This window comes from Berghia stephanieae, chromosome 3 (genome assembly GCF_034508935.2).
Source record: "Berghia stephanieae isolate SIO BIC M18660-M18661 chromosome 3, UCSD_Bste_1.3, whole genome shotgun sequence".
NCBI classification, from domain to species: Eukaryota; Metazoa; Mollusca; class Gastropoda; order Nudibranchia; family Aeolidiidae; genus Berghia; species Berghia stephanieae.
Window position 1 is genome coordinate 43,480,999 of NC_088362.1, and position 16,999 is coordinate 43,497,997.

Consider the following 16,999-nt stretch of genomic DNA (forward strand, 5'->3'; position numbering starts at 1 on the left):
TCCACTTCTCTCCCCCCCCCCCCCCCCCCCCCCCCCCCCCCCCCTCCTTTTCGCCCTTTCTATCTACCACTCTCTCTCTCTCTCTCTCTCTCTCTCTCTCTCTCTCTCTCTCTCTCTCTCTCTCTCTCTCTCTCTCTCTCCCTCGTGTTTCTTTCACACATTTATAAAGGATCCAATCTTTACTCTATTTCGCTCCCACACACATACAAGCAGTCCCCACCCCGTTTCGAGGCGGAGGGTCACATAAATAATAATAATAATAATAATAATAATAATAATAATAATAATAATAATAATAATAGATAGATAGATAGATAGATAGATAGATAGATAGATAGATAGATAGATAGATAGATAGATAGATAGATAGATAGATAGAGAAAGATCAGTCTTGATAAGACTATCCAGTTGTCCAATTTTATGTCATATGGATCAATCTCTTGCATACATTCAATTTTTTATTTGTAGCGTTTTTTCGATACAGTGTCCATTGTGCTGAAAGCATTGGTCGCCAATTTGAAGAAATCTGTACTATAATCAAGGGACTGAACCGTGTAAACTGTCAAAAATTAACTCCCTTAGTCTTTACCGCATACTCTCTACAACAATGCAAAGGAATATCATACCATCCAGAGACGCCAACTTTAAATTTGGCTCACAGGAGTTTCAGACACCACTCGTAGGAATTTCAATGCCGAAAGAGGAATTTCCGCACACAAGAAAAAGGAATTGGAATGGTATTTGGCCTTCTGTTTACATATTGTATAGAGTTAGTTCTAAATAGATAACAGTAACAGATTAGAATTATATTATGATACGTAAACACATTGCCAAATACAATCCCAAAGTTTCCTTTTTTCAAATGAAGTAAAGCACCAAAACCTAATGGTAGAGATTGTAGTACTGGTGGTAGTGAGGATGATGTGGTGTTGGTGGTTATTGTAGTAGTGGTAGTAATGATGAAGATGTGATAGTGGTTGTTGTTGTAGTGATGATGATGTGGTTGTGGTATAGTGGTTGTAGTAGTTGTGGTCGTGATGATAATGATGTGGTGGTGGTTGTAGTAGTGGTGGTAGTGATGTTGATGTGGTGGTGATGGTGGTTGTTGTACAAATGGTAGTGATGATGTGGTAGTGGTGGTTGTAGTAGTAGTGGTAGTGATGATGATGTGGTGGTGGTGGTTGTAGTAGTAGTAGCAGTAGTGATGATGTGGTGGTGGTCGTAGTAGTAGTGGTCGTAATGATGATGTGGTGGTGGTGGTGATTGTAATAGTAGTGGTCGTGATGATGATGTGGTGCTGGTGGTTGTAGTAGTAGTGGTAGTGATGATGATGATGTTGTAGTGGTAGTTGTAGTAGTATTAGTGGTAGTGATGATAATGTGGTAGTGGTGGTTGTTGTAGTAGTGGTAGTGATGCTGATGTGGTGGTGGTAGTTGTAGTAGCAGTAGCGATGATGTGGTGGTGGTCGTAGTAGTAGTGGTAATGACATGTGGTGGTGGTGGTGATTGTAATAGTAGTGGTCGTGATGATGATGTGGTGCTGGTGGTTGTAGTAGTAGTGGTAGTGATGATGATGATGTTGTATGTGTTGTAGTAGTAGTAGTGGTATGATGATAATGTGGTATGTGTTGTAGTAGTAGTGGTAGTGATGATAAAGTGGTGATGGTGGTTGTAGTAGTAGTGGTAGTGATGATGATGGTGGTAGAAATTGGTGGTTGTAGTAGTAGTAGTGGTAGTAGATGATGATTGTGGTGTGGTGGTTGGTAGTAGTGTAGTAGTGATGTGATGTGTGGTGTGAAGTAGGTGTATGATGAATGTGGTGGTGGTGGTTGTATGTATGTAGTAGTGATAGTAGTGGTATGTAGATGTGTGTGGTGTGTGAGTGGTAGTGAGATGAGTGGTGGTGGTTGTAGTAAGTGTAGTGATGAGGTGGCTGGTGGGTTGTAGTAGTAGTGGTAGTGATGATGATGATGTGGTGGTGGTGGTTGTAGTAGTAGTGGTAGTGTAATGTATGTGTGTTGTAGTAGTGGTAGTGAGATGATGTGGTGGTGGTGGTTGTAGTAGCAGTGGTAGTGATGATGATTGTGGGGTTGGTAGTAGTTGTAGTAGTAGCAGTGGTGGTGAGTGGTATAGTGAAGATGATGGTGGTGGTGGTGCTTGCAGTAGTAGTGGTAGTGATAATGATGTGATTGTGGTGGCTGTGTAGTATTGCAGTGATGATGATGTGGTGGTGGTGGTTGCAGTAGTAGTGGTAGTGATGATGATGTGTTGGTGGTGGTGGTTGTAAAAGTGATTTTCGTTGTGGTACTGATGATGATGTGATGGTGGTGGTTGTAGTAGTAGTGGTAGTGATGATGGTTGTAATACTAGTGGCAGTGATGTGGTGGTTGGAAGGGGGGGGGGGGGGGGTATCCTTGGAACAAATTGACCTCACCGGAATTTGACGGAAGTTGCCCGGAGCCCGGAATTTTTGGCTCCAGACCGGAGTTTTTTCCGGTGAAACCGGAGTTTTGGCATCACTGTACCATCTATCAAAAAACCACTACACGACCATAAGCCTTTACATGTGTGTGCAACTACGCTACAATCGCCATAACAACACTTAGCCAATCACAGACAACAAAACTATTCTAAATCATCATCTGAGTCACAATTGTGGCAAAATATACAGTCCAAATCCCGGTGCCCATTCTCTTCATGGGACCATTTGCTTGCACACATGGCTCTGAGTGTCTGATTGAAATGGTAGGGTTCCTTTTCAAAAACCCTCTCAGCCAATTTTTTACGGCTTTTTCGGTCATCCGGTTAAAAGTGTGGGAAAGTTCAGAAATATCAAAAGCCAGTCTCCTGAAGTCTAACGTGAAACCATGCAGCAGTCTATCCATGCTCTTTAATTTCTTCAACAAAGCTAACTCGTTTTTTCTACGAAATACAGATTTTAATCTGCCGAAAGAGACCTCTCCAACATTCTGAACTTGTTATTTGTATTATCTCGGTGACATCTTAATGTGGTCCTCGAAATACCTTACTTCTTTGAAACTTAATTGAGACTTCTTCCATCTCCAATTTCTCTCAGCCCTTGTTTCAAAGTTTCTGAACCATAACTTCCACGTTCAGTCTTTCTTGTACAGTTTCGACCCATCGTTGAACTGGAGAACATGATAGAAGATAGACATGACATGAAATGACAAAATTTGTTTAATAGACATATATTACGTTAAACGAAATACGGAAAGAAAGCAAAAAAAAAAAAAGGCAGATAATGTTAGTGAGGGACACACACACAAACACGCGCGCACATACACACACACCCTATATATATATAGGGGCGGTTGCTGGCTGTTTAAGGCGGCATGGATCGAAAACATTCTCTCAGCGTACTCAGGTGTAAAATGAGTACCTGACCGGAAGCAGTGTTGGAGGAAAATGTTATCTCGTCTAACAGGCATCATATCTCGTCTTCATGTTGCTATTGGCTTAGGAGCCCTTTTTAAGTGTCTTGAGCTCACTCGGTGGATATTGCGCAATACCAATATTCTAGTGGGTTTATTTTTTTAGAATGTGTGTATATTGTGTGTTTAAAAAAAAAAAGGAGGGGGGGGGGGGGCATGTGTGGTTTGAATTTTAAAGAGATGTACTGTGTCACGTAATTGGCATTTACGATGGGCATATATTATGTAAAAGACGTCCATTTGTCGATTTTCCGCTAGATAAAAAATTGTATATCACCCGACCATTGAAATCTATGGATCCTTTCATTATTGTTTCGGTATGGACACGTCTGTTCATTGAGATTTGTGACATTTTTTTTAATGAACATGACAACACGATTTAGACTGCCATATAAAATTTCTTCCTTCGAATATCAACTGTGATAACAGTCATTAATAGCAGGAATAGAAAATCCAACCTCAATGCACTACTTATCTACTCCAAAGACAATAACATATAACTGCTGTGTGTGTCGGGAGGGCTCTACTCAGTGAATGATTTGTGTAATATTCTTATTGATGATTAAAATCTATTTGAGCAAAACGAATAGCATAAGATCTATATTTATTGACATTTTCCTCATCCGCATCGTTTGATAACAACAACCCTGTTCTTCCAATGATAAAGCTGATATGGTTTTGATTTCTCCCAATGTCACACCCCACGGTGTGCAAAACTAAATTTGCCGGCCTGACCTAGTTATTTTAGCAGTAAAGAGTATCAGTTGTTTGTGGTGGGGAGTGGATAACCGTGGTTTTAAAACAGAAAAAACAGTATTTTATATAAAATACTTGGGCGGCCTGTTGACTTTTTGGCTCATGGTAGCCCCCATACCCCACCCTAAGCTCATTGTCGCACGTCATCTCGCCTCGCGTGGGGCAACAAGAAAAAGAGAGCCGTCTGTGAAGCTGTGATGACGCACAACCTTCGTATCGTAGGTAAGCTTAGTCCAATATCATAAAAACAAAATGAGATATCAAAAATTCATTTGGTCGCTCACACATGCTTTATTTTCTGCAAGTTTCAAATCTGTAGATTGACATTTGTAGAAAATATGAATGTTCCTGTGAATTAATTTATCAAAATTTCAAAGACAAGAAAAACAACCACATCATGCACTAAGATGATGTTTTTGTTTGTTTTTAAGGGTTTTACGGCGCTTGCAACACATTAAGGTTATATCAGCGCCAGTATAAAGGAAGAAAATGGGATAGTAAAAAGCTCTAGAATTACAATTAAAGCAACCAAGAAAAGGTAAGCCAAAGGGGAATTGGTTCAAATAGGAAACAGATGTAGATTCCAAGAGCACACTATCAAAGTGCTTAGTTTGAGATCACCTAAAAGTCTAATTCAGACACTAGCACAGGTCCCAACTAAGAGGAACACACTCAAATGTTTACAAATCATATATAATATCTAACCAAAAAAATAATACAGTGCATAACAGAGAGATGATTACAAGGAAAAGAATATCATCTCCCAAAACTAACTATACATTTGACTGTTTCCCTCCCAGCTAGGGAATCCGGTCAGGGCCAGGACAAAACCAAGTAATTTCATCACAAGGCAAAGACAGAAAGCAAGTTGGAAAACAGATACCTGCCCACTATGGGAGGTCAGGAACCCCACCCAGGCACTAAAATGAGTGCAATCATCATATTTTAAAACGACAAAAAAAAAACACTTTTTTATTAAATGAGTTCAATGAGATAACAATTCTGTATAGAAATAGAAATAGAATGATTTGTGAGATATATTAAATTAACCAAAAATGCTCATTTCCCAAAAAGTGGGAAAAATCAATTTTCAGTAATTTTTGTTTGTTTTTGTTTTTAAGGGTTTTACGGCGCTTGCGACACATTTAGGTCATATGATCACCAGTAAAAGGAAGAAAATGGAATAGTCAAAATATTCTAGATTGACAATCAAAGCACCCAAGAAAATGTAAGACAAAGGGGAATTGGTTCAAATAGGGAACAGATGTAGATTCCAAGAGCATACCGTCAATGTACTTAGTTTGAGATCACCTTCAAGTCTCATCCAGACACCAGCAAGGATCCCACTAAGAGGAATACACTCAAATGTTTACAAATCATATGATTTACAAGGAAAAAAATAATATATCACAAAACTATAACTATACATTCGACTGTTTGCCTCCCAGCCAATGACTCCGACAAGGGCTATGACAAAACTAATTAATCCCATTCCAACACAAAGACAGAACTAAATGTGGATACTGATGACCATAAACATGAGCATGTGAAGAGTAAGGATTAGATATAAATTTTTATCTTTAAGTGGGGGGATAGGGAGAAAGACAGTATTTACAAATGAAAAATGCTGCCTGGATTTATGAACATGAAAAAGAAACAAATTACATTTTTTTTTCTCCACAGAACATGTGGCTGAGATTTATTGATTGCCAAGACAAAAAAAAAAATCAACAGAGCAAAGAATGAAGGCACAATGTCATCCAATATGGTTTGGAAAATTTTGATCAGCGGTTTAGGCAATTAATCCATCATAGTGAAAAAAAGCCTTTGCAAGTTGAATTTCCCTTACTGGAATAATTCTTTAAAAACTTTTATGTTAACGTTTAAAAAAAAAAAAAACACACAAAAAAAACCAAAACAAACTAAATGGTGTTGCACTTCATAAAGCTACAACTTCGAAACAAAATATGGAAACAACTAAAAAAAAAGTATGCCTTCCATCACGACATCATATGATATCATCGCCTAGGCATTCCACAAAGGAATATAGATAATTCATCAAACAAGATGTCTGATGTCAACAGGAATCACCCATGTTGTACAAGTGAACAAATTGGGGGTTAATAATATTGCCCAAGTAAAAAAACGAGTGCCTGAAGCGGGACTCGAACCCGGGACCTTCCAGGTCACCCCAAGTGACAAATAAGATGAAGGAAAAAAAAAAAAAAGATAAAATTCTGACAATAATTAATTTTTTTTTCTTCTCTTTATATGAAACGAAATATATGAATAAGAGCATTATGATATTTTTACAAGAGAGGAAAACAGCCTTTCAAAATGATAATGATATTGCATTTGGAAAGCACCTTCATTTAACGGTATAATTAATACCAATTTTTAAAAATGAATAAAATGGAATATGAGTTGATTGGAATAATGTCCATTATGCACAACAAATATAAAACAAGAAAAATATGAAAATATTTTTTGATGAAAGATTGGATAGTAGATGATAAATGGTTATGACATTTTTAAGTGATAAAAAAAAATGGTAATCATACAAAGGAGTTTAAACAATATTCAATAGCAACTATAGCCCTTTGGGTCATACGCTCATAAGAAAACGCAAGATGAAGAACATGGTTATTTTCATTCAATGAAAAGAAATTTTGGCAAAGAGATTTTCTCCAAACCCAGTTCAAAAATAAAATGATGATGAAATTAAAAAAAATATGAAAATCATGAATGAAGAATATTGGGCAAGGTAATGTATATTAAGTAACTGACATCAAATGATAAAAAATGAAGTATGGAACCAAATATAAAAGAAAATGCAAAGGGGATATGCAACAAAATAGGATCTGAAGTTGTCAAAATGAATCATTTGAAATGTATGATTCTATCCACTTATGACTTTAACTCTGTTACTCACAAAATAATACACTCAGGCTTTCCATTTTGCATTAGATAATTCAAATGAAATGAAATTGGGCACTTAGTTATCAATGGGGAAAAAGCAGTCCTTCAGAGCTTGAGTTCACTCCAGTTTCTGTAGCAACCTATCAATTGCTTTTTACTAAAAGATGTTTGTCAAAGACCACGCTTTATATTTAATTTTAGACCAGTAATGATGGAACTTTTTTCAAAGCCAAATTTGTTTTTGTTTTTTTTACACCACTCTCAATGAATAAGCAAGAGTGATGAACAAAAATCTGGCATTTTGAACGTGAGCCAAAGGAAATTAAGATTTCAAGTCAAGGGAGATGTCAGAGGTATGAATCCAAAAATCAAAAGCCTACTGTAAAAATGTATTCAAAGTTTCAATCGTCAGAATATAACTATATTGACTATGTGATGGTTGACAATACGAGTCAAGCTTGATTAGGGACAGGGAGACTAGATTTTAAAGATGAGAAGTGGTGCATCTCTGTGAGCGAGATGGGTGCAATGCAGATAGAACTAAATGGCTTATAAGCTTACTGTAAAAATGTATTCAAAGTTTAATTCGTCAGAATATAACTCTATTGACTATGTGATGGTTGACAATACGAGAGAGAGAGAGAGAGAGAGAGAGAGAGAGAGAGAGAGAGAGAGAGAGAGAGAGGAGAGAGGAGAGAGAGAGAGGGAGGGGGGGGGGGGGGGGGGGGGGGGGAAGAGAGAGAGAGAAGAGAATTACAAGGGAAAAGAAAAGAAAAGAAAGGAAAACTGAAATAGAGGGGTAGAATACACAGCAACCTGTCCACCCACTCTGGGTGGTTGAAAGACCCAACTCTCTGTGATTTGACCTAAAATGATTTTATTAACAAGGTGCCTGTTTGCACAATATGGCTTGAAATGTGTTATAGAATTAATGTTCTCTACTAAAGAGAAACATGGCAAAAATAACGTGAGACAGTTTTCTAACAATATCTGTAGTAGCCTTAGAACTTTAACCAGTCATTGCTCTTGAGACTTTGGTATACTAGCTTTTGTAATATGGTGAATTTCAAAATGAAATTCCCTTGACAGTCAGTGAGGAAGAACCACGATGCTGACTAGAACATAACATTTTTGACCTTGAAAACTAAAGGAAAAACAGCTTGTCTGCCAAGTAACCAGAAGGTTCTCTGTGAAGAGATTGTCCTTGCAGGAAAGCCAACTTGTGAGCATACTGGCAAGGAGCTGGAACTCTGATGGTGCCCTGTAAATAATAATATACAAAAGCATGGTTAAATAATGAAATCATGATCAACTGATATCTCCATTACTATTTTTTTTTTTTAATTTAAAAATTTTAAAAATCTCTAACTTACAGCTTTCATGCCAATACGACCCACCATTAGATCAATCGCAACTTAAATAATGAAGCTGCCAGACAGTAATGCACGAAATTAACAATTACATTTTATGGATAATTCAACTCAATGATATAAAAGAAAGAAATTGTCAGGAAAAGATGTATCAATTTCTATTTATATCCAAGCTCTGATTTTTAAAGATGCTCATCATTTCAGAATTTATTTTATTGCATTCCTCTCTTTCACCTAGGCAAAATTGTCAAAACAGATGAGTCCCAGGTACCCATGCAGGTCTACGCAAAATCTATTTTGCAGTTTTTCATAAAGCATTTCTCAGCTATTTTATCTTTTGCACCGCAACCATAAAGAAATTAAAATGTATCTTTTTTAAAGGGATGACCAGATCCTCATAAAATTAAGGATCTAGAGCTTAAATTTTTTTTTTTTTTTTTGTAGTCCTTTAGAGACACTGGGTCCACGGAGCCGGAGTTTACCCCAGTTTCCATTGTGTGAAACTAACAATAGCAATTGCTTGCTACCCTTTGGTAGGATGGTTGTCTATCGCAAAGTACTTTCTATTATAATTCTAATTAAGGAACCGATTTATTCTTAGATGATGACGAATAAGATAATGATTATGACATTGGGGTTTCCAGAACTCATTTTGTTCCAGTTTCATTGATAATGACGAAAGATTCTCCTACTAGTGGTGGGCGTGGCACTTGTGGTGGTGTTTAGAATGTTTTTGATATCCTGTAGAGGGGCTAATAACCTTTACTGAAAAGACAAACCCAAAGAATATTGAGTTGAATGAAGAAGAAAAGACCATTTTAGGCTTCCATTTCCTGATATTGTACTGTCCTCTTGTTGTCTTTCTCTCTATGATTTTGAATATTTTTCAGTCACTTTACTTAGAACATAACACTAACAAAATAAATGGAAACATGTCAACCTTGCAACACATGAAGGTCATATCAGCGCCAAAGTACTTACGTTGAGATCACCTAAAAGTCTCATCCAGACACAAGCACAGGTTCCCATGAGGAGGAATACACTCAAATGTTTACAAACCATATATAATACGTAAACAAGAAATAATACAGTGCATAACAGAGAGATGATTCACAAGGGAATTAATGTTTGTTTTCAAGGGTTTTAAGGTGCTTGCGACACATTTAGGTCATTTCAGCGCCAATGAAAAGTAAGAAAATGGGACAGTAAAAAAGTAATAGATTTATAATTAAAAGCGCACAAGAAAAGTAAGACAAAGTGAAATGGCACAAATAGGGAATAGATATAGATTCCAAGAGCATACTATCATTATGCATAGTTTGAGATCACCTAAAAGTCTCATCCTGACACAAGCACAGGTCCACACTCAAATGTTTACATGTTAAAAAAGAAAAAAAAATACAATACATAACAGAGAGATGATTTACAAGGGGAAAAATATCATCTCCGAAAACTTTAACTGTTTCCCTCCCAGCCATATAAAGGGGAGCGCAGAGACAGGAAATAAGGGATGACAGAGAATCCTATAATGAGAGGACATCCATCTAATCGGAAAATTAAAGAATGAAATAGATCTGCTTGTACAGTCAAGTCACACTGCTGTCCATTACAGTACGATTTCAATCCCCTACTTGATACTTTGCACATTTCATTTCTTTTAAAATTAGACTATATTAGTCAAGAGATTTTTAATTACCTGCCAATTGAAGTACAGATGAGTCAATTTGTAAGTAAGTCTCTGAATATGATCAGGCTGCAATCCACTGGTATCAAAGACAACATTGTAAGATGTAGGAGTCACTGTCCCTTGACGGACAGACTGGCTAACCAGGAAGAAATCATACCTGAAAATAGAATTACACATCCCAAATAAATCAACAATATTTTTTTTTTTTAATCACTCTTATTCACAGGTGAAAAAAAGATTAAAGAGGAACAGGTTGGACCAGAAGGAAAACTAGTCTGTTAATTCAATTCCAGTGGCAAACAAATATATAGAACAGGAAATTCCATCTTGAGTCAAATTTTAATATTACATTTTCAAAAATAATGTTTTTTTTGGGTTTTTTTGCAGGTATCTTAACAGCACCTAATAAGAAACTTATATATACATTCACTTCAAATGGTAAGTTCCACGGGAATCTCTCCTCAACAGTCTTGTCATTGTTGGTATGGTTATTTGAATGCTTTGATATTGATAGTAACTTGCTTGGTAAAGATTTGAATTGGAATAAACAACAGAAGTCAAGATATCATAGTGACGTAACATCAAAATAATACACTTAAATTGGTGAAACAAAAAACATATCATTAAAATTTTGTTTTCTTTCAATGGGCACTTTGCGATACCCAATTCTTAAAATAATTTTTAAAAGTTACATTCTCTTAGAAGCTTGTACCAAACTGCTCGAAACAATGACCAGTTAGAAGGGAATTTTCTCAGTTTTCAAACATAGACAAATATATTGCTTACCATTCAGATTTGGTGACCACATCATCAACAATTGTACCAGGTTGAGGATTTCCAATGCCCTGGTGACCTGGCATGAACAAACGTGTACCAATTCTTTTCTTGACCACTATGAAAGCGATACCCGGTCTGGTTTTAAACAAACAAGATCATCACAGTTACATTTTTAATTTATTTAATAGAAAAGAACAGAAAAAGGTCTAGAACAATCTATCCATGTCTCTTGTCTAAAACCTACCAGTCAGGTTTCCCTCAAAGAAGGCACATATTCCAAAATAAAGATATCAAACAATTCTATAAAAACCCTGATCATTACAAGCTACAATATTCTTTAGTAATCCTGTGGGAATTACATTACAAACATGAGATATACTTTCACTTTTCAAACGGACATAATCCAAAAAATTGTTGACTAAGTCAACAAAGTTTTTGTTTTTATCTAATAAAATATGCTACACTTCCTTGAATTCTGATCACAAATTTAGACTTGTGAACCTTCAAGAAATTGCAAAGCATAGTAAATATAACATAGGGATATAAGAGATAACAAATTATTTCTCTATCTCTAGTGACCGATGAAACATGATATATGACTCACTTGAAATCAGGGCCTCCGGCTTGCCTAAGAGCTTGATCTAGTTGCTCCTTTTCCGATTTGAACACTGCCCTCAGTTGGCCATCACCCACACCATCTCTGTACACAATAATTTTCTGAGGGTTTGCTCCATTGACTTCGTAATACTTTTTCAAAGCCCCTAATTGGAAAAGATAAAGAAATACATTATTGACTCAAGTTTTGTGATGCAGTGAGGGTTCACATCAGAAATGCACGACGTCCCCATGTGAAGAATATAGGCATTAAATCGTCCCAATTATTGTGCAACCTCTATGGTGTAATGGTAGCATGTCTGACCAGTAATTATGAGCAGGCTAATTTTTTGGGATGTATTTTACTTATCCCAAGATTTTTTCCCCTCTGCTTTATCTGGCACTGGTTCATACACTTTTTCAGATATTTATTCTCATCATTACGCTGTTGGTTCAAATTTCAATGCCACACACCATGATTTGCTAATAGTTGGCTCCAATAGTAAATAAATGTGGAGCAGTGATGCCCGTCACCCCAACCCCTTGCAACATGTGTATCTCCCTCAACAAATCAATAAAGTAAAAAAAAAAAATTAACACTCCCTTTAATCACACCCAAGAGGAAATTTGTCTTAGGGTCTATTCCAAGGAAAGACCTGAATAACTCAGGAGTTGGTGCAACTCACAAGGCTTATTGCCAATCACCCCATAACATTCGGACTGGGACACTTTGGCAGCTTGTCTGAGGTGTTGAGTGGGTTCTATCTACTGATGACGGCCTGCTGCGGTGGATCTCAGGTATTCTAAATCCTTTTCACATCTCAATGTATATGCTTGATGTGGGTCTGCCTTTGTGTTCGTATGTCTGCTTGCTGTAAAGAATAGCACCATGGACTTATTTGCAGGAATATTTCTGTCTCTCCTTAAAATGTCTGAATAGTCTTCATCTTGTTTCCAAAACTTAAATCTATAGCAATGTTTCTTCGCATTGTATGTACAGCGATTTGTTACGGAGCAATAACCCAAATACCATTCTTAGATAATATTGGAACACCCCAAGGAGTCCAGTTTTGTTCATTGTATACCTGCACCTCAAAAGTTATTTGAATCCCACCTTCCATTAGAAGTAGCATATGTAGACGACATTGATTTTGTCAATAGAAAAAGATCGACATAAAAGACATACAAGAAGCATTAGAAAAAAAAACGACATTATGAAACTTTGACAAAGACAACAAGATTGGAAAAAGATTTTTTTTTTTTTTAAAAAAGGTGCCTCAACAGATCTTAGACCATCCGTTGAATCTGAAGTCAGTTGAGAACAGTGTACAACTTGGTTGGAAGAGAAAATGTGCAACAATGATTTTCTTTGAGGAAGCTAGCACAGCTGGGTCCTGCATTTTGAATCTGTTGCCATGGTATTCAAGTCTAATGATTGGGGCGGCTATTGTTCTTTTGAGACAAAATCAATTATTCGGGGTTAAAAACCTCTGTGAAGGTCCAGATTACAATGGCAAAGGTTACAATATACAAGATACACTAGGGTGATAAGTGCAAAAAAGTTCAGACAATTTGGTGAGAACTCACATGCAGGTTTAGTACAAAAACCAGATAACATCCCGAGAAAACAGCTAAGGAGAATTGTGAGTGACATCCACTACCCAACCACACATTGTGTAGTGAATAATTGAACTCAGGTATAAAGCAAAGATCATAACACTAGACGTTGAGACACATTGCCTACCCACAAAAGTTGAATATCAATCATTTACGCTGTATTAATTGCAACACTGCAACAAATTTCTTACCTTCTTAACTATCTGGCCTCCCAGTTAATATTGGAAATGTGAAATGTTCTGAATCACCAATCAACCTCTGTTTTTGTTTTGTTTTTAAGGGTTTTACAGCGCTTGCAACACATTTAGGTCTTATCAGCGCCAGTAAAAAGGATGAAAATGGGATGGTAAAAAGTTGTAGAATTACAATTAAGGCACCCAATTAAAGGGAATACAAAGAGGAATTGGTTCAAATAGGAAACATGTAGATTCCAAGAGCACACTATCAAAAGTACTTAGTTTGAGATCACCTAAAAGTCTCATCCAGACACAAGCACAGGTCCTTACTAAGACAAATACACTCAAATGTTTACAAATTATATATAAAATGTAAACAAAACATAATACAGTGCATAACAGAGAGAGATGATTTACAAAGAAAAAAAATATCATCTCCCAAAATTAACTATACATTTGACCGCTCTCCCCTCAGCCTGGGTATCCGGCCAGGGCCAGGACAAAACCAAGTAATCTCATTCCAAGACAAAGACAGAAAGCAAGTTGGAAAATAAATATGGGGGGATAGAAGACAGTAAGTACCCCCCTGTTCACTATGGGAGGTCAGAAACCCCACCCAGCTAGTCAGTCTCATCACTAGATCTGATTATAAATACATTTATTGGGAGCCAAAAACTATTGCTGACTGAAGTGAGGAAAAAGAAAATATGAAATGTTCAAAAATATGGAAGAGGGGAAACTAGTACACTATCGATTGAGAATGAAAAGAGACCAATTCTGCTACTTACCACTGAGAAGTACAGAGAGATTACCCATTGTCTCAACTTTGCTGTCATGCATTTCAGTCTTAGAGTAGTAACGAGAACACTGTTTGTTCAAACTGGCGACCATGGCACCAACAGACTGGTTCTTGTGAAGGGAATCATGGTAGGAGTCCAGACCGATTACCATCAAACCTGACATCTAGACAAAGATAAAACACAAGCCGTCAGCAGCAATATTTATATTGATTGGAAACTATATGAGAAAGCCTAAACTGTGACTTGAAATCGTTTACCTAAGTGTGTAATAAAAGGTAAGATGTGGGATTGGTTCAATTCATCAAGAAGTAGATTGATAAGCAACGCATATTAAAAACCAAACAGGGGTGAGTGTGTGTGTGTGTGAGTGAGAGAGAGAGAGTGAGAGAGAGAGAGAGAGAGAGAGAGAGAGAGAGAGAGAGAGAGAGAGAGAGAGAGAGAGAGAGAGGAGAGAGAGAGAGAGAGAGAGAGAGAGAGAGAGAGAGGGGGGGGGGGGGGGCAATCAGAATTCCTACTCTATGAACATTACTCACAGGTATTTGCCCTCCCCAAACTTCACCACCCATTTTGCAGTTCATCTGAATGGCAATTTTGGTGGCAACTGACAATAATCCCTGCTTTTTCATGAGTGTCTTGGAAACAACAACCTGGCTGGGCACTGGAATAGATAGACAAAATTAAACGTTTATAATCATTTTAACCCGTCACAGACCAAATCACTAATATATTTTAATAATCAATGCGAGTAAGGAAGCAAAAGATATAAAATAGATGTGCATTTTAAAGAACAATATGTAATAGTGCAAAATCTGCTTTTTTGTTTGTTTTCTAAGGGTTATAAGGCACTTGCAACACATACAGATCATATCCGCACCAATAAAAAAGAAGAAAATGGGTTAGTCAATAAATTCTGGATTACCATTGAAAGTACATGAGGAAATTAAGACAAAGAGGAATGGTTCAAATAGGGAACACATGTAGATTCCAAGAGCGTACTATCAGAGTACCCAGTCTGAGATCACCTGAAAGACTCATCCAGACATAGGCACAGGATCTCATTAAGAGGACTAAACCCTTATAATATATATTCAAAACAAGATTACAAGGTCACATGTCTCTCTGGTCACCAGGTAAACATATTCACGGTCATTTTAGGATATAACTAAAAATTTCACAAAACTCACCAGGATTATCAATGCAGCAGCTCTTTTTGATTGCATCATAACGGTCCTTTTTATTGTTGCTCACAACTAAGACAACAATTTGAGTATCTGCAGTCAGTCTCTGTCTGATGGCTTGAAGGTAAGCTTCATTGCGATCCATTGCGAGTGGACAACTGTCAATGCCAAAAAATATATGTTGATTATTTAATATTAAGGAAATGAGATTGACAAATGTTTATTTTTAAAGGTTTTACGGCGCTTGCAAAACATTGAGGTCCTATCAGCGACGGTAAAAAGGAAGAAAATGGGATAATAAAAAAGCACCCAAAAAAGGTAAGTCATAGGGGATAGATTCCAAAAGAACACTATCACAAAGCACTTAGTTTGAGATCACCTAAAAGTCTCATCCAGGCACAGGTCTCCACTAAGAGGAATATACTCAAATGTTTACAAATCATATATAACATGTTAACCAAAATAATACAGCGCATAACGGAGAGATGATATACAAGAAAAATAATATCGTCTCCCAAAACTAACCATTCATTTGACTGTTTCCCTACCAGCTAGAGTATCAGGCCAGGGCCAGGATAAAACCAAGCAATCCCATCCAAGACAAAGACAGAAAGCAAGTTGGAAAACAGAGATATAAGGGTAAAGAAGACAAGTGCCTCCCTGCCCACCATGGGAGATTGACAAAGTGACTTTGAGAAGGATTGTATTTTAGTAAGTGGAAGTTTACAGATATCACTTAAAACAGTCACTTTAAAAAATGACACACACACAGACAAAAATTTACAGTAGTAGAACTTACGTCCTAGGCTGATTAAATCTCATCCCCATTCCTTTGCCAACTTGAATAAGACCATCACTTAACTCTGAGGCTTGCTGTTGGCATCTCTCTGGGAAGATAATAAGCCAGGAATCCACACTCACAGCACTAAGAAGATTGATGTTTCTCATAGAACGACTCCAGTCTGCATCACGGATTTCATAACTAATTTGCTGTGGCTCCTAAAGGAAATCAAAGAGGATAATGTAACACTATGTTATTTATCAACACTAAGATATATATCCTATCTCAGAATATATTAGTAGACCAAATTCGAAAAGTAAATCTTTTATTTTCCCCATATAGGAGGGAGAAGAAGAGAGAAAGCACAAAGAAGGTGAAAACACTTCAAATTTGAAAAAGGAGAGATGCTTTATATATATGCCCAATAACGCAAATACAAGAATTCCTTATTAGCAATAAAATAAAATAAAACTTACACCTCTTCTGCCGAGCACTTCCAACTTCTCAGCATCTAATTCCCTGCTTGGGATTTGAAGCACCTTTTTACCAATAGACATGTTCCAAGGATTCAGAACTGCTTGAGCTTTATCAGAGCTGTTTAAAATTTAAAAAATACAAAAAATAACAATTTGATGTAAATATTAAACAAATAAAAACTGATTAAAAGTGCACATATATCCTGCGCACAATGGAAAATGATGCTTGTAACACATCTATAGGTCATATCAGTGCCAGTAAAAAGGAAGAAAATGGGTTGGTCAAAACATTCTAGAATTACAATTAAAGCATTAAAGAGAAAGACAAAGGCAAGGTTTCTATCATTACATTACTTGATCTGTCGGCAGCATTTTTTTTTGTTTGTTTGTTGCTTTAGGTCTCTTCCAACACAATTG

At 36.8% G+C, this 16,999-nt stretch overlaps 1 protein-coding gene across 1 annotated transcript in view; it reads right to left on the reverse strand.

Annotated features, from left to right (window-relative positions):
• Positions 1 to 4,478: 4,478 nt before the first annotated feature.
• The window catches only part of LOC144967793 (piwi-like protein 1), a 31,161-nt gene continuing 18,640 nt past the window's right edge, over positions 4,479 to 16,999 (reverse strand). Inside the window, exons 11-19 of the mRNA XM_078905441.1 lie at positions 16,583 to 16,700; positions 16,125 to 16,324; positions 15,332 to 15,483; positions 14,681 to 14,805; positions 14,136 to 14,310; positions 11,565 to 11,721; positions 10,970 to 11,095; positions 10,193 to 10,340; positions 4,479 to 8,387 (exon numbers count right to left, since the gene is read on the reverse strand). Of these exons, the coding sequence (XP_078761567.1) occupies positions 8,271 to 8,387; positions 10,193 to 10,340; positions 10,970 to 11,095; positions 11,565 to 11,721; positions 14,136 to 14,310; positions 14,681 to 14,805; positions 15,332 to 15,483; positions 16,125 to 16,324; positions 16,583 to 16,700 (1,318 nt within the window). The 3' untranslated portion in view covers positions 4,479 to 8,270. The remainder of the gene's footprint in view (positions 8,388 to 10,192; positions 10,341 to 10,969; positions 11,096 to 11,564; positions 11,722 to 14,135; positions 14,311 to 14,680; positions 14,806 to 15,331; positions 15,484 to 16,124; positions 16,325 to 16,582; positions 16,701 to 16,999) is intronic.